This window comes from Carettochelys insculpta, chromosome 3 (genome assembly GCF_033958435.1).
Source record: "Carettochelys insculpta isolate YL-2023 chromosome 3, ASM3395843v1, whole genome shotgun sequence".
NCBI lineage: Eukaryota > Metazoa > Chordata > Testudines > Carettochelyidae > Carettochelys > Carettochelys insculpta.
Window position 1 is genome coordinate 144,336,950 of NC_134139.1, and position 23,490 is coordinate 144,360,439.

Below are 23,490 nucleotides of genomic sequence, written 5' to 3' on the forward strand. Positions count from 1 at the left end.
TTGTACATAAGCTATGAAGATGGTAACTTAAGTTTTTAGCTGTAATGCAGAAGTTGAAGAGATAATATGCTGCAGTTTTAATCAATTTGAATATCTGCTGCATTTGTAAAATGTGAACATAGTTCGCTTCTCAATAAAATTTGTTTTTAATCCACAGCAAATTGGAATTGACAAAGGGGATATTCCTGATCTCACACAAGTAAGTGTATTCAAATTTTATATAAACGAATGTAATAAAAGCTGAGGGGGCATCAGGTAATTGGTATGACTGCTGATAGATAAACATCTTAAAAAAACCTTCCCAAATGTTAGGAGGAGGAATTCGCAAATTTTGTCAGTTTTTGGTAGCTTAATCTCTGCTGTTGATTTTAATCCAGGAAGAAGTTTCATTTTCTAACTTAGATTTTTGTAACCAAATGATGAAAAGACTGCCTGTCTGTTCTCTCTTGTAGAACTCCAGATTTATCCTACAAGGAATGTGATCCTCCATTTAGAAAATGGACAAAAGTGTCATTACACTCAATTTGTGCTTTGACCTAGTTCATAATTTCAACTTTGTATCTTGGTCCACAGATATAAAGAAAGTGGCCATAATATAGCCAAATTAGAGTGTCTTGCATGTTTTAAATTTGGTAAGGAGCTAAAACTAGAGGCAGAACTTTAATTTGGAGGTACCCAAGTATGAGTCAAACTCCTTACTTAGAGCAGCTATAAGTATTAATATGGCATTCCTGTCTTTAACAAGAACTATAACAATATTTAATGTTTGCCTTAGGCCATGTCTGCACTTAGTAAAAACTTGGAAATGGCCATGCTAATGGCCAGATTGAAGATTACTAATGAGGCGCTGAATTGAATATTCAGCCCCTCATAAGCACTCGCATGCTGCCAGCCATAGCGCTTCGAAAGTGGCACTTTCCAGCGCATGTGGCTAAGCGCAGCTACATGGGGTTCCTTTTTGAAAGGACCCCGCACATTCTGAAATCCACTTATTCCTATCAGCATGGCCATCTCAAAGTTTTTGGTAAGTGTAGACACAGCCTTAATGTACAGTAGCATGAAGAATTTTGTTAATGAAGAAAAGTATGTTCAAATCCAAGCAGAAAAAACTGTTATAACTTCTTGCATATCTTGGTGCTGCAAATGCACAAACTAAAAATGCTTAATCAAGTTGGATTAGTGCTTGTATAAACATCCCAGTTTTTTTAAATAGAATACATTCATAGATTATAAATGTATGTTAAAAGCATCTAAATATTTGGTTCACTACTATTGAAAATATCCCGTGTCTAAAAAAAACTTAGAAAGAAAGATGTAGGATTTTGTTACAGGTTTCAGAAGCTAACTAAAAACCTGCATTTATCATTTATGGCTTTTTTTGGGATGGGGGCAGACGAAACTGGAGCCTAAGGAGTTCTTGAGGCCTTCATATAGTCTAAAATACTTCATTTACAACAAATTTACTTAGCTGCATTTTCTGTTTCGGTTGGCTAGAAGCTAAAATTGGTGTTTAAGTACATCAAATGTTTCAAGTTTCCTTTTTGTAAAGTAAAGTGCATGGACACAGTGTCCGGGGTTATCTGCACCACTGCTGTTCTTGGGTTCTGAGTGCATTTCCATAGATGTCAGGACTCAGATCTTCCTTTCCTTGGATATAATACTGCAATGTTTCCTACTCTTAGTTCTGATATTGCAACCTTGGATACCAGTTATGATTACTTCAGGCCAAACTGGAATTTGAACCCTGCTGTTGAGCTCTCTTGGTGTGTCTACGTAGTAAAGTTATTTCTGAATAACGGGCACTATTCTGAAATAACTTTGTGTGCATCAACATAACACATCTGCTATTGAGAAATAGCAAATACGTTAATTTGAATTTTTGGTAAACCTCATTCTACAAGGAATAGTGCCTGTTTCAGAATAGGGGCTGTGTAGATTGGGAATAGGGGCTATTTCAAAATGAGCTATTCTAGACTGTTTTACTCTGAAATAATGTAGCTGTGCAGACATAGTATTTTGGGTTAGAGACCCTGGAAGTAGTGAGTTGTCCCTGTAGAGCCTCTGGAAGCAGTGAGGTGTATATTGGAAACCTGTGAAGCCTGAGGAAGAGACCTGAATACTATAGTTAAATTATTGAAATATTAGAGACGCTGATTAGTGAAATGGTGTGTGCGCCCAACGTTTTAAATGATTTGATTTATTGTTCATTTCATCCGCAAAAAGGGATATTCACATGGTAGAGAACTAGTTTGGGGGGTGGGGGGCGGAATAGGGAAATGGCCAAGCCTGTTACTTCTTAACAAAGCTGAAACTTTTGTTGCTTTTGTTTTTTTATTACCAGTGAATTCTAGCTACTTTTTCACTTATCAGTGAAGTTTCCTGTACTGAGCTATTTGCTTGTGCTTTCATTGTTTGTTTATTTCAAATATTTTATTCAAACATTACTGCAAATACAGAACTTTCAAGTCCGCTTGGAGAGTGTTGCATAATTTGGTTATGTTTGAATATTAACCTTTCTCCCACCAACAGGCACACACCTGATACTTTTTAATGGGGGGAAAAAATTAAATTGTGAAACTAAATGTACTGTGTGTTTCTACTGTCTTGTGTTGAGATTCTTCTATGTAAATCTGTCGAGGAACCTTGTTGAACCTTGTATTTAGCATAGCGGAATACTAAAACTGTCGTCAATTGTTTTTAGTGAAGATTTGCCTGTAAGAGGATTCTATTATACAATAGTACTTTTAATATAAAATGTTATCTAATATATTAATTTTACATTGATACTGATGGTAGTAACATCATACAAAGATATTAGTCTGATATTTGAAATGGTCTTTAACTCTGTATGTGCATATAGCACGGACTTCAAGCATGACCAGTTTGTATTACTTTTTGATGCATGTGTGTACACTGAGCTATTAAAGGCATTTATGATGAACATTTTAGGTATTGCTTACAAGAGTTCTGGTTGATCTGAAAATCACTGAAAATGAAAGTTCCTCTTCTAAAGAATGTGCCATTGATGAACTGGTAACCCTGATAAAATATTGCTGTTAATATACTGTTGTAGCTCCCAAGGGCTTCCCATTCACTCACTGGTCTTATGGAAGTCTACTTATCTAGGCACTATTTTTGTTCTGGTGTAGCCAAGAATGTTGAACTTGTTCTTGCTCTCTTTCCCTTTTCTTAATACTGGAACAGCAACAGCATGCCCGAGTATTTTGCTTGGTTATGAAATCTGGTTATTTAGAGTCACAATTGGTTTGCTAAAACACCTGAGTGTGTTGCATTTAAGAGAAGTGAGTGCATGATTGTTTGGTTTTTTTTTTTTTTTTTCAACCAAATTCCTGAAATTGGATTTTTTTTTTCCAGATTATTTTCTTTGGCCTTCTGAGCCTGTTACCTGTCCCATAAATTCTTAAGTTTTTAAGTAGAATATAATTGTAGATATTTCGTGCTACTACTGGGGAAAGTGTTCAAATTCTCATAATAGCTTTTTTTATAATTAAGATAGGCCATCACTTTAAAATTACAATTTTCTTTTAGTGGAGATACTAGCTGATAAATACAGTTTTGTTAGCCACAAACAGGGGGAAGGAAGTCTGTATAACAGGTAAAAGCTAGTTTAGATGTGAGCATAAATTCCAGTTGTTTGGTTGTTACTGTTTTTAAATTTAACTTTACTTGTGGATGCCTATGCTGTTGTCGGGGTCACACACACAATCTGGGTGGAAGCATGCTGAGCATATCTCATGCATAGGCTTTACTAAACTGTGTATAGTAAAGAAAGATGGCTATAACTTTGCAAAGAAGAAATGTTTCAGAATTTGCTTTTTTCAAAAAATTTTCTTTTGTCTTGATGTTTCCAGTATGAAAATAAACCTTTTCTCTGCACAGTGGAGTGGAATTAGGGTTCCAGCATAAACATGCAAACTAGTTAATATAATTTTAGGGGAAGTGGATTTAAAATGACCTGGTAGCCTTAAGGCCACTATCATTTAGTGTGTTCAGAGGAAAAAACTTTTTATGTTCACTTTCTAGGCTCCCAGCAGTCTTATGGAGACCCTCGAACAACATCTAAACACATTGGAAGGCAAAAAACCTGGGAACAGGTAAAATGATGCAATTACATTTGTAGAACTATATTACAAATTCATCAAGACAAAAACAAATTTCTCCAGGTCAGAGAGGCCCCCAAGCATCCAGAGTTTTCCCTTTCTGTTTCTTACTGAAAAAAGGAGGTTCTTGGGTCTACCTCATTTCTATCCTAGAGCAACACTTGGCTGCTAGCCACTTTTTAATGCTTCAGGCTGTGTTGACCACTGCGCAAAAAAAAAAAAAAAAAGCTCTGACAGGTTGCTGAATAGAGGACCTGGTCTGTGTTACCACTATTATCTCTAATAGAACTTCCATGGAAGTAGGGGAAGCCTAGTGATCTGAGACACCGTTTGCCCACTGGGAGTACAGCGGCAGCATCTCTGTTCTCCCCAGCATTATTTGCTGTTCCTCTAATTTATACTGGGTCTACTTTCCCATAATTTGGATTTAATTTTTCTCACACTGCTATGACCATACACACTATGTTTTTTACAGCCGTTTGGAGTTTTCCCTGTGGTGTTTATATCTGAAACAAGTCTAATCTGTGCAAATTAATGATGCTTTGTTTTGCTGCCAACTAATTAAATATAAATATTGAAGACAGATCTCACTTAAGTTGCTGATGAATCACTTTTCAGAGCAGGTGAATCCATGTAGTGTAGTTAACACTACTGTCTTCTGAAATATTTTTCGTTTGAAAGGGCTGCTTCTATTTGAGTTAATTTTACCAGAAATAGTGTGTACACTACAATGCAATATAAACCAATTACATTTTATGTCCTTTTTTTACAGGGAACATTTTTGAGAAAAATAAATTTGGTCTTATCCCTGCTACTTTGACGTCTGATCATATTTGTAAAAATTACTTTTGCTAGACAGTTTTTTTTCTAGTTTGTTTTTTGAAGGCTCAACTAAATGTTTATCTTAACTGTTCACCTTTTTTTGAGGAAAAAGGTTAAAGTGCCACTGATCCTATGTTTGCTTTCTTTTTTCTTCTGCATCTGTTTGCCGTGCAATTTAGCGAAGGGTAAGTTTATATATACTCTTGGGTTTGCATGTATTTTTAAGTGCTAATCTTGTTGAGGTGATTGACTGATCAAACAATTCTTGACAGTTTCTAGTTTTTGTGATTAGTTTTTTTCCATTAGCTTTATATATATTTGTGTCTTTTAATAGTCTCAACTAATCAAGAAATGTTTGCTTTCCCTTATGCAAAGAGGAATATTTTATAGTGTATTTCAGAGCTCATTGTATTTTTCATGTATTTAAATTTTGTGGCTATCTAGTCCATTTCACAACTGTGTGTATGTACCCAGAGAATAAAATAGTACCAAAAAAACCCCTCTCAAATAGGTAAAAATGGGTAGCTTAGAAGTGAGAAAACTGACTTGGACTGTGTGGAGAGACAAGTGGTTGAGGTAATTCCTTTTTATTGGACCAATTGGTGTTGGTGAAAGACACTTTTGAGCTGAACTGAACTGAAAGTCTGACAGAGTTCATGTTATGGCATGAAAGCTGCAATCAGTGAAATAATTACCCATATATACCTGAATTTTATTATAAAAAGATGAAGGAAATGCATAGCTAGGATATTCGAAGAACCATAACTATGCCCTGTAGTGACAGCATGAGATAGGAAAATGTAAAGTAATATTTACTTAACTTGTTTAAGACATGTATCTTTATACAAATTAATCTAGGGCCACAAATGTTAAGTCCTTAATGAAAATTGTATGGCTGTTGCATGATGTCTCCAGGGCAGATTTTTAGTCTAGCTGTTCTAAAGCTACTAATGGCCATATCTTCACATATTTGGACTTCTTTTAAGTACAAGCTTAAGTATGAATTTCCTGGGTTTATGGTGTTTAATTTTTTAATACTAAATAGCCCTGTAACCTGTTAACCTTAAATTACTGAAATGTCTTCCTTAAATGCTGCCCTCACATAGTGCTATACATGTTAGCTGTCAGGAACAAAAACAGCTAACCTTGTTTTTTACAGCTTTCAGGCAGCTTTTAATTAAAAAAAAAAAAAAAAAATCTGACCTTCCTGTTCAGTACTGACTCATAGGCCAACCCTTCCCAGCCATGGATATAGGGGACATGACTAGGAGGGTGGTAAGTATGGGCCACCACTTCATCCCAGTAATCCCCAGTTTTCACAGGGATGAAGGCAGACATGTAAGTTTCTGCCTTAAAATTCTTACATAGAGTACATTGGTCTGAACAAAAACAACAAAGAATCCAGTGACACCTTAAACACTAATGACTTTATTATGGGATAAGCTTTCATGAGTAAGCTTTCATGAGTTGCAACATACTTTATTACATGCATGAAGTGAAAGAAAAAGGAAGACAGTAGGGAGTACAAAAATGAGTGTTTTATCAGAGCTAATCAGTTGGGGTTGATGTGGATAAGGTGTGAGTACCTAAAGTGGAAAGTTACTTATTATACAAGATCAGGCTCGCAGTGTCTTATGCCGCAAACTGTACTAAACATAGACATTAGCATTTTGCCGCTTAAAACTTCTCTTTATGACCTCAAATAACAGGAGATTTTTGCATTAGATTTTAGCATTCATCTGTTTTTTTTAAATGGTTTCGAGACAAGTCCAGATTGCTTGTTTGTAATCTCTTTTTTGGTTTGATAATTTAAAAAAAAAATTAGAATTTGAACAATTTTAAATATAATTCTGATGTTTCTTTGGGATGCTTGCCTAATGTATTTAGTGTACTTGAAAATCTTTGTTACATTTACTTTTTTAGATCTGGTGCACCTTCTCCTTTGAGCAAGGTAAATATTTATAGTTTATGTACTAATTAAGATTGATTTGCTCTTTAGTCAACATGTTCTTTTGAACCACCATTCAAGTGTAATTTTTTCTTAAGCACCTTTATTGTTCTGTGTGGGGCTTATTTGGTGTGTGTGTTTTTTTAAGAAATATCCACTTATCCAAGGCTCTAGGCACCCTACTGTCAGCTTAAAAAAGTAATATAAGCAGTGAAGCCTTTGTAAAACTAGGATTGGAGACCTGCACTTGAATTTTGAGCTATTGATTCATGATGACCTGAGAATTGTCCAAAGCACTTGAGAGAAGAGATGGCTATTATATGCTTCATGGAGGCATAATAAATGTCCCCATGTTCATCTAGTCTTTTCCTACTTCCCTGTGAGAAGCTGACTCTGTGGCATCTTTGTTTCTCTCACCTGTATCTTTTTCTCAAGTGGTATATTTAGTGTGAGGAGACTGATTTTATTTTTAGATACTTCATGAATTTCTGATTGGTCATCCCTTCTTTGGTGGTTCTTCAACCACTATATATATAATTTTTTTTTTTCCACGTCTCTACTAGCTTTGTATTAGAAAATCTGACAAGTAGCATCCAGCTTTATCCTACTTACCATAAAGGATTTCTGATGAGGACCATGAGCACTGCCTTTCTCAGGACTGGTCATGTCAGCTCAGAAGCCTGCAGATATTTGGCCTCATTGTCTCTGCACAGGAAACATGAGTCTGTCCATTCATTCATTCATAAACAGAAATCCATTCTGTAGACCCAACTTGCATGCACTAAAAGAGTCCAAGACCGCCACGAAATCCAATAGTCACCTAGCTTAGAGTAAGATGGCTGTTGTGAATTTTTATTCAAATGTTTCATCGGCTTTTAATGTATACTTCTTCCAGTAGTAATACTTGCTTTTTACATAGCCAGATGGGGAAAACTTAGGTATAGAGAGGTGAAATTACGTGTCCAAGGCACCCAGCGAGCCATCAGCAGTCAGGTCTAGAACTTAAGTCTTCTGACGCTTAATCCAGAGCTCTGTCCATGAGACAACACCACTTCCATGTATTGACACTGTGTGTACCTACACCAAGGGCAGATTTCAGGGCTCGAGTCACCTGACAGCTGCAGTGTATATATAGCCATGTTCTCATAACCCTACTACTCCAATGACTGCAACACAGCAAGGGTGGCCGTACCTAGACTGACTAAAGTAGTGACACCATAAAAATTTGCTACCTAAGGAATAAGAGTAAAATGCGGCAGGGTTGCCTTCTGTATCAGTGTTTGTTTCAAAACAAGACCAAGGAAGATGGGTGAGTAAAATCCCTATTTTTTGGTTTCTTAATGTTCTTGAAGCTTTTTTAAATTTATTTATTTAATTAGGGAGATGCACATCTCCTAGAACAGGAAGGGAGCTCGGGGAGCTCATCTAGTCCAGTCCCCTGCCCTCTTGGGAGGACCAAGCACTACCCCGACATCTGTTTGTCCCCATCCCTAAAGGGCCTCCTCAAGGATTAAACTGTCAACCCCAGGCTTAGCAGGCCAGTGCTCAACCACTGAGCCATCCCTCCCCTCACAGGATCAAAATTGACAAGATCAGATTTTGCACTGAATGACATGCAGCTCTCTCCGCATTCCAGTATTCATCAATAAATACCTAGCTGTAAAGTGTCCAGGTGCATCACTGACTAGAGCTGTGCCTTGTTACCTCCCTGCTTTCTGCATGAGAGAGACTTGCTTGTGCTTAATTGGATATCTCACTGACCCTACCAACCTATTAGCCACCAAAGCACATTCTTGTAGGTAATGGTCCGTACTTGAGCTTGCAGGTTCAGTATTAGGTGTGTGCCAATTTTTCACACACATGCTTGAAGCGTTCCCTTGTATGTCTAGCCCAGGGGTTGACAACCAAAATAGCAAGAAGAGCTTTTTTTGTTCAAGTTGCGTAAACTGAATAATTCAAGAAACGAAATGCTTGTGAATATGAGATGGTTCTTAATGTCAAACCATACTTTGTGCACTTTTCTGAAAACAGGGTTTACAAAATTATGTGCAATACATGTTTACTGCAGGACATTCAAACGCTTTCCTTATTTCCTCACACTTCACATGTTTGTACCACTGTCTTCCTGACTCAGTCCTGAACCTATTTTAATTTAGCCAATTTTACTTCACGTTCAATTTCAGTTTTCTTTCTTAAAATGCATATTTCCCTTCACAGCAAGAATGCCACAAGCTTCATTTTCCTTTTCAAAATCAAGACTTTATTTGCAACATGATCAAAATACAGATGCAATATCACATCCCACAATGCACTGCACATATTATAGGGGAGTTATCCAAAGTTTCAAGATCACATTGTTTGCTATTTAGAGATGATTTGTTCATTGTTGGGCTTTTAGATATTCACAGTGTATTAAAAATGAGCAAAAGGGTTTTTATACTTTGCAATTACAACTTTGGGAATCGCGAAAGTCCTTAAAGAGCTGCAGGTTGCAGACCTCTGGTCTCGCCCCTTTATCCACTAAAGTCTGATGGAAATATCAGGTCTGCTGTCCCAAGGGAACAATGTACACGACAGCTCCTATGGTTCAACCTAAGTTCAGCACCTTGCTTAATATCACAGTACTATAGACGTTTATAGCGAAAACAAGGGTAAGCTTATTTACAAAGATTTAAGTAATAGTGAGTAAGAATATTGTGAACAAATGTCTTACAAACAATCAATCATAGCAAGCTTTTCTAGAGATGAAAGGTAATTAACAGGCTAACATACTGTCTAAAAACTTGCAGCATCTTAGTCCAAAATCCTGTCTGAGTACAAACGCACTATCCTTTATTTCATAGGTGAAGGATAATGGAGTGTCACTACCTTCCACTTTATATCCACTGACTTCACTGTCCATATTCTCACTGTGTTCCCTGTCCACAGTTTTTTCTGTCTCCAGCTGCCATGTTAATTTGATATTTTTTTTCTGTGCCTTCAGATGTAAATAGGCATCTTAGGTTATAATGCTTAATTTAGAGGGGTGAATCAAGGTCCTGTCTGACAACCAGGTATTCTGCCTCTGCTGTGGATTCCTACCTTGACACAGACTAAGAACAGTAACGAAGAGGTAGCCATGTTAGTCTGTACTCTTAACAAAAAAAGTGGCAGAAATGTAGCCCTTTAAATACTAACTGATTTTATTCGGTGATGAGCTTTCATGGGACAGGCCCACTTCATCAGATCATAGTGGGTCTGTCCCAGGAAACCTCACCTCCGAATAAATCATATTGTTAGTCTTTAAAGTGCTACATTTCTACACACTAATAATGTAGTTTTTTGATTGTGTGTACATACGCGCACACACACATCTTGCTAAATATCTCTTGGTGTATTTCCCAGTGATTCTAAAAGACAGTATAACCCCAGCTCTTATTTAAGACCTCACATGGCATTCTTTGGTGAACCAGAATGTACATTCAAGAGTTGGGTTGTATCTGTAAGCCCCTTGCCTGCTGGCATAAAAGGGCTGTTGGGCTACAACTGCATAGTATTGTGTTCCCCATCTGTGTTACTTGTAGTTGTGGAATATAACAAGCCACAGTCATTGGGATGAATGATGAAGTGTTCCAGACAGCAATTCCAGATTGTTCTGATGGGGAAAAATCTTGTTTTGTCCTTTTTAAGCAGTTGCACCGCTAACCACTGGACTTGTTTCTGAAAGGTGAATTGAGTGAGAACTCAACATTGATTGTCTTTGATTCTATTACTTCAGAATAGGTGGCTGTATTTAAAATTGATAAATTTGGCAATCTTGAAACTTTAATTTCATGGTGTATCTCAGTTTTTGCCAGATGTCAAATAAGGGCAACGTCCTCAAACGTGAATTCTCATAGAGGTGCTGAACTGAAAACTATGGACTTATGCATTAGCAGTAGGAGAATCTGCTCTATGACTACAGAGCGGTTAACCTATAGTGTGGTTTTTTGCAGTTCTCGCAGCATTAGTTTATATTTGGATTCTGGATAGTGCTCCCACATCAGTAATAGCTTCAGCTATTAAAAGGAACTGCTTCTGACATAAAGGTTTTCAAATTACACACAAAATCCTGCGAAGCAGCTCTGCGACGGTCCAGGGCTTTGCGGTTGGTAACTCATCATTTTACACACAATTTGACCCATTTTTTTGCAGTTGCATCTGACTTTATTGCACCCACCCCCATCATCTTGGTTATCCTTTAGGTAGGGTTTGATCTAAAGCTATCACCATTAGGAAACTAATTCCTGGATCATCCCTGATTTCTTCACCCCTATCTTTCAGACTGAAGAGCAGGCACAGTATCTTAAGCAGTCCTAATTTTCTGGACTCTTGTTTTTGTCAAGTATATATTTGCCCACTTCCTAACTATGCTCAAATCCCTTGCATATTTTCTTGCAGTTCTGCTTAATATGCCATTTCTTGCAAAGGGTAATATTTCCCTCTTAAGAGAAATCTCACTTCAAAATTCTTGAATATCATTCATGCTGCTAGCATTGAGGAGACATGTTATTTTCTGAAGTACCATCTAACAAAAGAACTTGCTTTTCTGTAATTTTCTGACTCTGCAATAGTATTTTACGTGCTTTATGTTGGTAATGTTTTTTCTTGATGGAATTTTTCAGTTTTGCTCTTTTTCCCTCTTTCTCTCCACCCTCCCCCCAATTACTTTCTCGGGGAACTACCCTGATTGGTGATATTGGCATGTCTCACCAACAGAGCATTGCACATATTAACTAATTAACCTTGGAGTTAATGTGTCATTCTTGTTTATTTTACCCACACTCAGTGAGTTCTTGTGGCATAATACAGTATTTAAATAGAATCCTCTCTCGCCAAAAACGGGTATTTCTGACAAGAAAAGAAATGCAGAAACCAAGTGCCAACAATTGTCATGTTTTCTGTTTTAATGCATTTTAGTGAGTGGGGAGATAGGGTCATTTAAAAGTTGGGGGATGGGACAGACTGAGGCAAAAGCATATTGCTTTCCCTAGATGTGTTTAGTAAAAATAATCCCCAATAGGTGGATGATGGGTAACTGTCAATCCCTGGCAGGACAAATGTTCTGAGACTATAAGCTTTACCCATAAGGACTCCAGACAGCATTTGGATGTTGCACCTAAGAATAGCTGTCTCCCAATAATATCTTAACTTTCATAGATAAAGATGTCTGTAATAAGTTGTTTTCACAAACCCTAATCTTGGGTCTGTTCAGTAGTGCATGAAATGTTCAGAAGTATTTTTTTTTCTTTGTTATCAAGATGCTCAGGTTGGAGGATTATAATATACAAACATGTAAACATAGCCCAAACAAATAAGTCATATTTAAGTATTTTTCATAGTTGACCTTGTTTCAGTTTCACTGAGTAAATGAACAGGGTGAATAACTTTAATATTCAAGAAAAGAAATTGAGATTTGAGCTGTTGGAAAAGTAAGGTAAAAAAGATCTCCTAAAAGAGCAAACAACGTGTTTATAGTGTTCTGTACTGATGTGGTTTTTTCAAATTTGCTGGTCCTTTATAACACTTTATATTTAAGAACATTTGTGCTGCTCAGTCTTCAAAGAAAAAGGAAGGCAATGTCAACACTGAGCTAAATTTTAATTGATTAATATTGATTTTTGTAACACTAGATTTTATAAAATTTGAATTTTGACTATCCTCACCTCCCCACGTGCTCCTCACGATTTATTGCTGCCACACTCAATTGGCAAATATTGACTTGCAGCAGTGCATTGTGGGAACCTATCCCACAATTCCCTCATCCCTGTAGCAGTCTTGGTATTTTCATTGGTATTTGATGACATTTTCCCACATTGCATTGCCCTATTCCCTTCCCATGGAAAGCAAACATCCTTTTTTCCAGGTGGGAGAATGCCAAATTAAGAGCATTCTTTCTTCCACAATTGAATAGCTTTTTAAAACTGTAGCTGTAACTGAATTATCAAGGATTTTATAAAGATCTGTGTTCTCAACTGGATGGCCCCTGACTGTCTCCCCTCCCGTGATTGCATCTGATATCTGAAAATACATGGAGAATGAAAAGCATGAAGAAAGAGTAGATGATGAAGTTTTGGAAAAGAGAGTTGCTGAGGGGACGGAGTTTGGCTTCTCAGTTTATTATACAGCTTGTGTGCACAGTCTGTATTTTGAACTGGTCCTCCACCCACTCTTTCCTGCATGAAGGGGTCCAAAGTTAGAGGGTAGAAAATGCTAGGAAAAAAGATTTTTGTCTTGCCTCTTTACTGCATCAACGTTGCTAACACAGGGGATGGGCCTCTCCAAATTTCATTGCCATTGTGGGGTGGTTTGGTATTTGGGAGGCTGTGTGGCCAGTTGACATGGTCCCTGAAAATCTTTTTTGGATGCGCAGTGCGGGGTCCATGGCTCGAGGGCCACTTGAACCGTTCCCTCCCCCGCACCCCCAGATGACAGCCAGGCCTTAAAATTCGTAGCCATGGGGGGAGAGGGAGACTTCCCCCTTTTTCAGCAGCTACCCCCCTGGGTCCTTGTTGGGGCAGGGGACTGGGAGGGATTGAATGAGGGGCCAGTTGAGGTAGTCCACCTGGCAGCAACAGTGCTCCAAAAATCTTAGTGGCTGGGGGAGAATTCCCCCTGGCAGCAGAAAGGCCCCAAAAATATTTGGGGGACAGTTAAAGCAGTCCCCTTAGATGGCTGCATCCCCCCGCAAAAATCTTTCTTACTCTTGGAGTCCTAAACATGCATAAGCCAAGACATGGTGCTGCCTGGCAGCATGGTCAGCACTGAACAACAGGCATGGCCTTCTGTTGGGTTGGGGTCTACCCATGTGATGTGGTTGAGTGCAGGAAAGACCCCGACTGCATGGTGCACACAAATGTAAACCCCTGAGAAGATGTTTCTTGGCCTCTTATGCAAGCACAACCCCCACAACAGCCTTGTTACCCCATGGTGTGGTGAGTCACCAGCTGGTGCCAGGCAGTGCAGAAGAAAATACCAACAACTACTAACTCCATGCAGGGGCTGTTTGTGATGGGTAGATGAACTCATGGCACTAACAGCAAAGAAAGATGTTTCTCAGCCTCTCATACAAACATGATCCCACATCCACAGGCTTCCTAGTCAAGATTTGAAATTCACGGTCTTCTTGTTACCTAATTCCTGCACACCTGGAGAGCAGTGGCTAGAGCGGACCATTGTGGGTTACATACAGGACACCTCTGGAGGCTAATAAAGTCAATTTTAAGACATGGCACTTCACACCAGCCTTTAACTGAACTTGATGTGACACACTCAGCAGGTTTCAGCTGTAGGATATTGATAGTTGTGCTCCCTAAATCGAAATAGTGGTATTTACAGTGAAGACCGTCACTTGGTAATAGCAAGCTAACTGCTTTAAATTCAAATTTATCTTGTAGTGTAGATGTACCAAAGTGTACTTTATATGGAGACTTGATTCCCTAATATTTTCCTTGTCCCAGGAATCTCTAGAAAATTATTTTTGTGTGTTTAGAGCTAATATTCGTTTGTAAAGTAGAACTGAAATCCTGTGCTAGTTTATGTATTGGTGATGGGACTGCCTTTTTTTGGTTGACATACTTTTTGAATTCTTTTCTCCAGTCTTCTCCAGCCACAACTGCTACATCTCCTAATTCTACCCCAGCAAAAAGTATTGATACCTCTCCACCAGTTGATCTCTTTGCAACTGCATCTACAGCAGCTCCAGTCAGGTTAGTTTTTCAAAGGTTAATCATGAACTGTTTGTTTTTGTTTTTTTCCCATAAATTGCCCATGGAACTTTTCCCATTTCACATTGTGGATTTTAAGAGCAAAGTATGTTTTGTAGTTCTGAGAAATGTTGTGCCTGCTATACAAATTCCAGATCTCTGGAGCATGCCTGTTTATAACTCTATAGTTTCAGTCACTAGACTAATTCAACGTCTTTCATTTACTGAACACTGAATGTATAGCATATTTGTGGAATGGTGTGGCATTACATCTGTGCCTACAGTAGACTTACAGGACTAAATCCCAGAAAACTGAAATTGGTTCCATAGCTTCTTTGGCAGTGTCCAGTACTGCAGCAGTTAACCATTGCTACTTCATATACACAAACTTAGAAACAATGGTGTCTTTTCCCTAGTGCTGGAGAGCCTGAAGAGTTGTTGAGCTAAATGTGTCTTACAGTTGGTTAGTAGCTTCTGCAGGATTAGGATCTGTTCCGGGGGGGGAAAAAAATTTGTCTTACAAAGGGTTGACAGATAGTGTAATCTTCTTCACAACCTTTACCTGGGCCAGCTTTTACTTTGTGGAATTATACAAATGTCTGTAGCACTACAGATGCTTTTCTTCTTTCTTTTTACCTCCTACCCCCTCCACACGTCCAATAGCACTTCTAAACCATCCAGTGATCTTCTGGATCTTCAGCCAGATTTCACATCCACTGGCCAAGCAGCTCCAACAGCTCCTGCAGGTGCAACTTCATGGGGAGGTAAAATGCTTTTTAACTGGCATTCATCTTTTCCTCTTCAATTCCCCTCTTATACTTTCAGCTAAAATGAAACCTGGCTCTCCTTACTATTAAGAAAAGAACAAACCATGTTCTAAACTCAGTCATTAGCTTGTGAGTGAAACCCAGAATAGAGGTTCTCAGTGGAGAATCTTCTGGGGGTGGATGCACAGCCATGCAAAAGGTCAGCAATCACTCTTTTATGGGAGATCCAGAGCATGCAGCCCAGAAAAAGGATGGGAACAACTGGGAAGGAAGTGAGAGAACTGCAGCAGCCTGGGTGGGTGTACTCATTAAGCAGAGAGAAGGCATGGAACTCGGAGCGAAAAGTGCTCTGTTCTACTCCCGTGTCTCTGCCAGTGACTTGATATATGAATGGAGTAAGTTACTTAACAATAGTTTTCCTTCCAGGCAAATGAGATCTGCAGGAGAAAGGCACCATAAAAATTATAAAATAATGGCACTGTTACTATTTGGATTTTTTTAATCTGCTGTTGCTCAATAAGTTGGTGACTTTTTTTAGTTGGTCAAAAAGTGTATTAAAATTTGCAGTCCCAAACACTACTTACTTAAATAATTGCAGGTGTACAAAACTGCTGCTTGTCAGCAGCTGTATAGCCATGCCACACACAATCATAGAATTTTTTTTTATTTTAACTTTATTCTATGTCCAAAAGTGGCATGGACTCAAATGCTCTCTGAAGTTTCTAAGGAAGAAAGGCTTTCCTGTGCAATGTATCTTTATATCTGGTCAGTATGATCTCTGATTTTTTGAACTTTTAAAGTATGTCTATGCTTACTGGGTCAAAGGGTTGATATCCTGGAGTTCGATTTTTGCGCATCTGGTAAAGAGGCATGAAATCGATCTCTCTAGGGTCTGCACTTGATCCCTTGTACACCTGCTCTCGCAGGAGGTAAGGGAGGTCAATGGCGGAAATGCTTCTGTTGACCTCCCTCAGTGAGGACAGACCTTACACTTAATTGCAGGTACCTTGATTCTAACTAAGCAATTGCCATAGCTAGAATATCTGCAATTGACTGTAAGGTCTAGCGTAGGCCAAGCCTTAGTGTAGCAACTCTTGTGGGTCTTCCAACTCTAAATTTTTCCATGTTAATTGCTGTTTTTAAAGAATTCCAGTAACTGGGAGCCAGAGCCAGACCAATTCACAATGGTCCCTTGTGAGCTTCAAGTCCCAGTCTGTCAAATAAGATGCACATTTTTGTTTGTGAAAAGAGTCATCTATTGGAAACTTCTTTACAATGCAAGTAGTGAGCAAGTTACCTTTTCGTCTTCTCCTTTGATCAACTTTTTTCATCTTTGTTTTGTATTAAAGCACCAAAATTGTATAATGCATAGATGAGCATAATTTCCTGGGGAAGACTCAATATGGTTTTTGTAAGACGAAATCATTTCACACCAATCTACTAAAATTCCGTTTGGTGGTCAACAAGCATTTGGACAAGTGGGGGATGCAGTGGATATAGATTTTCAGAAAGCCTTAACCAGGGATCCTCATCAAAGAAAGCTATTGAGGGGTAATAAGGATGACCTACTAATGGATTCATAACTGGTTACCAATGGTTAAAAGACAGGAAACAAAAGGTAGGAATAAGGAGTCAGTTTTCAGAATGCAGAGGGGTATAGTGATGTTCTGCAGGGTTCTGTTCTGGCAGCATTCCTGTTCAACATGTTCAAAAATGATCTGAAAATAGGGGTAATCGGTGAGATGGCAAAAGCTTGAGATGATACAAAACTATTCTGGATGGACTGCAAAGAGCTTCAAAAGGCTCTCACAAAATGGGTGACTGAGTAACGAAATGGTCAGAAGCAATTGAATGTTGATAGATGCAAGTCATTCATATTCAAAATCCTATCCCAATTGTATGTATAAAATGATAGGGTCTAAATTCTGATCCCGCATAAGAAAAAGATCTTGGAGTCATTTTGGATAGGTCTCTGAAAACATCCACTTAATGTGCAGCAACAGGTAAAAAAACAAAACAAATAAGCAATCTTTAATCGTTAAGGGATAGGTAAGACAGAAAATATTACTTCTGTACAAGTTCATGGTATGACCACATCTTGAATACAGCGTACACCCAAGGGACAGTCAACCTGTGCATCTTCTTGCCAGACAATGTTGTCAAAGCCAAGACTATAACAATATTAATAAAAGAGCTAGATAAATTGAGAGAGAGATCCATCAGTCTCTCTTAACCAGGGTGGGAAGGGTTGGTGTCCCTAGCATCTATTTGCCAGAAGCTGGGAATGGAGGACAGGATGGATTACTTGATTCTGCATTCTCTTCACTCCCTCTGGGGCACTTGTATTGGCCACTGTCAGACAGGATGCTGGGCTAGATGGACCTGAAGTCTGATCCAGTATGACCATTATTAGGTTAAAGTGAGGTGTTTTGTTTTTTTTTTTTAAATCTAGACCTTAACTCATGCCTGTAGTTGTTCTGAACTTTTTCCAATGTGTCCTCATCCTATTTAAAGTCTCCACAACAGAACTGGACACAGTATTTCAATAATGATCTTACTGATATCTGTAGGGGGTAAAACCTCCTTATTTATCAGTATTCCGTGCCTTATATGCATAAGGGGTTGCTTTTGCTCTTAGCCGCTGCGTTGCACTGGAGGTTTTTCAGTTGGCTATCCCCTATGATCTTAAATCCTGTAGGATCCTAAATTCTACTGGCTTTACACTACAGTAGTTTGCCAACAGAAGTTACTGTTGGAGATCTTCCAGCTAAACTTCTGTCAACAGATCAGGTCCACACACAAAAGTGGATCAAAAGAGTAATCCACTCTGACAGAGCAGCCAAACTACCTGGCCGTGCCCTTAACAGAACAGCCAACCAGAAGCTCGGCAAACAGGGCTGCCGAGTGAATCAGAAGCCCTGTCTCTTTGACAGAGGGCCCTCTGGAGCGACTACATGCTTTTTTTGTCAACATAAACAGTTCACAAAGCCATTATTCTTCATTGTGGAGATGCAGAACGCTGTCAGAGGAAGAGGCAAGGTTTGTCGACAGACTGACAAAACACTACTTAGCTGTTTCTACACGGGCCACTTCCTTCGGAAGTGGCATGCTAATACAGGGAATGAAATATGCTAATGAGGCGTGGATGCGAATTCCCTGCACCTCATTAGCATAACGTCACATGATTTGGAGTCCGGAAGACCATTCTTCCGGGCTCCAAAACGCCATGTAGAAGCGCGGCCGCCCAGGGGGGCGGCGGCTTCCAGAAGGAAGCCCTTCTTCCCAAACTTCTGGGAACAAGGGGCCTCTGGAAGCTCCCTCCCCAGCAGCCAAGCTTCTACACGGCATTTTGGAGCCCGGAAGAATGGTCTTCTGGACTCCAAATCATGTGACGTTATGCTAATGAGGTGCATGGAATTTGCATCCACACCTCATTAGCATATTTCACTCCCTGTATTAGCATGCCACTTCCGAAGGAAGTGGCCTGTGTAGAAATGGCCCTTGTGTGTGGATGCTCCGCAAGGTTTGTCGACGACAGAACCCTCTAGTGTAGATGAAGCCATTATGGTTTCCAGAATATATTTGTCTCCTGTCCTTGTCCTGTAAGAGTGACCTACATACTTTGGTTCCTAGAAGTATGACCTGGGATTAAATCTGTAAAAATGCATGTTAGAATGAGTACAGTTTACAGTGCATATCAGTTCAATGTGTGGAACTGATTTGTCCTTGTTATGTACTCAAGTTTAAAATCTATAGATGATGTTTATGATTATTAATCTTTGGAGGCAGGAAACAAGACGTAAAAATGGAATAGCCCTGTGTCAAAAAGCAGAATGGAGTAGGCTCCCATATATTGTTACCCTTTTGTCAACCAAATTTTAATTTCCCTTTAAAAATTCGAATCTAGCTTATCTTTCATAAAAATGGTAATGTTTGGAAATAATTATGCAGACATCCTTTTAAATTTTTACTGATGTACTGTATTGGCCTTTCTATAACTTTAACTCCCAGATCATCCTCAAGTTGAGGACTCTATAGTACTGGTAAATGTCAGCATCCCATAAGCCTCAGGCAATTCCTCCTAAAATTCTTAGGTGCTGATCTGATCCTGCAGACTTGAAAATGTTAAAGAGCAGTTGTGAAATTTAAACATCTTAATTACAGTTGTAGTAAAAAAATAGTTCATTATCCTGTAAAATGTGTATGTCCTCCAACTTTGTTTCTGCCTACAGAATACAAATATTTTGAACATATCTTCCATATCTTCATAACTGACAATTTTACCTTCCTTATCTGGTAATATACCTATAACACAACTAGGATCTGATTTTGTTCCTGATGTTATTAATTCCTCTTTTCTTTCTCTGACCTACTGAACATATTTTTATACCTTTTTTTAGCTGTTTATTTTAATAGGAAAGTATTTATTCGAACAACTTGAATTTTTTTAAGTCTACTTGACCATTGACAACAATACAACTATGAGCTTGTAAAATAAGTAGTAATTCTGTGTAAGGTAATATGTTGACGGCAAGAAATAACTCTGTGCCTTTCTCTGACGTCCTTCAGGCAGTTGGCAAAAACTCCCTTTTGTTTTGTGTGACTTTTTCAAGTTTATTTTGAAAATGCAATTTATCTTTTCACTCTTTGGGAGGTAATGCAGGTAAACATCGCTTAATTTTTAGAGCTAATTTTCAATTATAACTAAATATTTAAGAATCTGTAAGAGCATGCAGGCTGTCAGTAAATATATTTTAGATTCTTTTCCTGTTGCTAAACTGAAATTTGTACCCTGTGAAATACTCTTGTTAAAGAAAGCTCAGCTTTGTCATGGAATACTTTGAGCCCTTATACACATCCTTTTTGATTTCTCTTGTAAGCCAAGCTGGTTGCCTCCCATATTTGCTTTTCTTAGGATGGTTTATTCCTGTGTCTTCAATAAGACCTCTTTAAAATACTGCAAGTTCTCCTGAACTACTTTCCCCTTCATATTACCTTCCTGGGGGATTGGGCCCATCAGCTCTCTGAGGGAGTTGAAGTCTGCTCTTCTGAAATCAAGGGTCTGTATTTTACTGCTCAGCTTTCTCATGAGAACCCAGGGTCTGTGATTTGGAACCTTCTCTTAGTTGGCTGAAGAAATCCTCATCTGCTTGATCTGGTGGCATATAGCAGACACCAAACACATTACATCTGTTGCTTCTGCTTCTAAGCTTAACCCAAAGACATTCAACTGGCTTTTCTCCCTTCTTATACTGGAGCTCTGAGCAATCATACTGCTCTCTCACAGAGCTCCACTCCTCCTCCTTTTTACCCCTGCCTGTCCTTCCTGAACAGTTTATACCCTTCCATGACCATGCTCCAGTTCTGTGTGTCATCTGACCAAGTCTCCATTATTCCAATCACTTCATGCTACTTTGACTGTGCCAAGGCTGCTAATTCTTCCTGTTTGTTTCCCAGTCTTCTTGCATTTGTGTACAAACACCTTAAATAATATGCCGATTGGCTTTCTCCTTTCGAATGAGTGGTGCTCCTTTGTTGTACCTTCTTTCCCCGTATACCTCAGCGCTTGTGTCGCCATCCGCAGTCAAACCTAGCTTAAAGCCCTCCTCGCTAGGTTTACAAGCCTGACTGGAAAGATGGTCTTTCCTCTCTTTGTTAGGGGGGATCCCATCACTTCTAGCTGTCTCTCTTTCCTGTTGTTCCAGCACACCTCAAATTACTCAACGCAAACACCATAGAACCCTGTAAGAATAGGGACTACTTCAGGGCACTGTTTTTCGTATGCCCTTGTAAACTTATTATCTTTAGCTTATTATCTTAAATCTTAAAGAAGGCACGAGATGCATGAGCATATAACATTTCACTGCTCATACAAACTGCTACAGTTGAAGGGTTTTTTCCCCATAGAATAGAGATGAGCAAAGCTGAAGAAAATTGGATACATCTAAATTTCTACCTGGTTGTGGCTCTTTGACCTCCTCCTTTGCAAGACATAGGAGTAAATTGTTCCACTCTACTTGGCAATGGTGACGCTCAGCTAGAATATCGTGTGTGTGATTTTGATTGCCACACTTGAAGAAAGATATGGCCAAACTGGACAGTCCAGAGAAGAGCAATAAAAATGAGGAGTTTAGAAACCCTGATGCATGGATTGTATTGGAGACAATTTTTTTTTATTCCAAAAGGTTGAAAAAGCTACCAAGGGGAAGCTGTTCTAGATTTGATTTTAACAAATAGGGAGGAATTGGTAGAGAACTTGGAAGTGGAAGGCAGCTTAGGTGAAAGTGATCATGAAATCATAGAGTTCACAATTCTAAGGAAGGGTAGAAGGGAAAACAGCAAATTAGAGATAATGGATTTCAGGAGAGCAGATTTTGGTAAACTCAGAGAGCTGGTAGGTAAGGTCCCATGGGAAGCAAAACTGAGGGGAAAAACAGCTGAGGAGAGTTGGCAGTTTTTCAAAGGGACATTATTAAGGGCCCAAAAGCAAGCTATCCCATTGCATAGGAAAGATAGGAAATATGGCAAAAGGCTACCTTGGCTTAACCAGCAGATCTTGCATGATCTCCAAATAAAAAAGGAATTGTATAAAAAATGTAAACGAGGACAAATTACAAAGGATGAATATAGGCAAACACCATGAGAATGCAGGAGCAAGATTAGAAAGGCTAAGGCACAAAATGAGCTCAAACTAGCTACAGGCATAAAGGGAAACAAGAAGGCTTTTTATAAATACATTAGAAACAAGAGGAAGACCTGGGACAGGATAGGGCCATTGCTCAGTAAGGAGGGAGAAACAGTAACAGAGAACTTGGAAATGGCAGAGATGCTTAATGACTTCTTTGTTTCGGTCTTCACTGCGAAGTCTGATGAAGGAATGCCTAACATAATGAATACTAGTGGGTAAGGTGTGGGGCTAGAAGTTGAAATAAAAAAGAAAAAGTTAAAAATCACTTTGGAAAATTAGATGTCTGCAGGTCACCAGGGCCTGATGAAATGCGTCCTAGAATACTCAAGGAGCTGATGGAGGAGGTATCTGCGCCTTTTACCTATCGTCTTTGGAAAATCTTGGGTGACAGGAGAGATTCCAGAAGACTGGAAAAGGGCAAATATAGTACCCATCTATAAAAAGGGGAATAAGAAAAACCCAGGAAACTACAGGCCAGTCAGCTTAACTTCAGTGCCAGGAAAGATAATGGAGCAAGTAATTAAAGAAATCATCTGCAAGCACTTGGAAGGTGGTAAGGTGATAGGGAACAGCCAGCATGGATTTGTAAAGAACAAATCATGTCAAACTAATCTGATAGCTTTCTTTGATTGGATAACAAGCCTTGTGGATAGGGGAGAAGCTGTAGATGTGTTATACCTAAACTTTAGTAAAGCAGTTGATACGGTCTTGCATGATATTCTTATAAAAAAACTAGGCAAATACAACTTAGATGAGGCTACTATAAGGTGGGTGCAAAACTGGCTAGTTAACCGTACTCAGAGAGTAGTTCTTAATGGTTCTCAATCCTGCTGGAAAAGTATAACAAGTGGGGTTCTGCAGGGGTCTGTGTTAGGGCAGGTTCCGTTCAATATCTTCATCAATGATTTAGATATTGACATAGAAAGTACGCTTATTAAGTTTGCAGATGATACCAAGCTGGGAGGGGCTGCAACTGCTTTGGAGGTTAGGGTCATAGTTCAAAATGACCTGGATAAATTGGAGAAATGGTCTGAGGTAAACAGGATGAGTTTTTAATAAGGACAAATGCAAAGTGCTCCACTTGGGAAGGAACAATCAGTTTCACACATACAGAATGGGGAGAGACTGTCTAGGAATGACTACAGCAGAAAGGGATCTAGAGGTTATAGTGGACCACAAGCTAAATATGAGTCAACAGTGCGATGCTGTTGCAAAAAAAAAAAAAATAGGCAAACATGATTCTGGGATGCATTAACAGGTGTGTTGTGAACAAGACATGAGAAGTCATTCTTCCGCTCTACTCTGCGCTGGTTAGGCCTCAGCTGGAGTATTGTGTCCAGTTGTGGACACCGCAGTTCAAGAAGGATGTGGAGAAATTAGAGAGGGTCCAGAAAAGAGTGACAAGAATGATTAAAGGTCT

General features: G+C 38.9%; 1 protein-coding gene across 1 annotated transcript in view; it reads left to right on the forward strand.

Moving 5' to 3' along the window:
- Window positions 1-23,490, forward strand: part of SNAP91 (synaptosome associated protein 91) — a 123,830-nt gene that overhangs the window by 53,621 nt on the left and 46,719 nt on the right. The window contains exons 8-13 of the mRNA XM_074988863.1: window positions 158-199; window positions 4,045-4,115; window positions 5,123-5,128; window positions 6,867-6,894; window positions 14,509-14,618; window positions 15,279-15,379. Of these exons, the coding sequence (XP_074844964.1) occupies window positions 158-199; window positions 4,045-4,115; window positions 5,123-5,128; window positions 6,867-6,894; window positions 14,509-14,618; window positions 15,279-15,379 (358 nt within the window). The remainder of the gene's footprint in view (window positions 1-157; window positions 200-4,044; window positions 4,116-5,122; window positions 5,129-6,866; window positions 6,895-14,508; window positions 14,619-15,278; window positions 15,380-23,490) is intronic.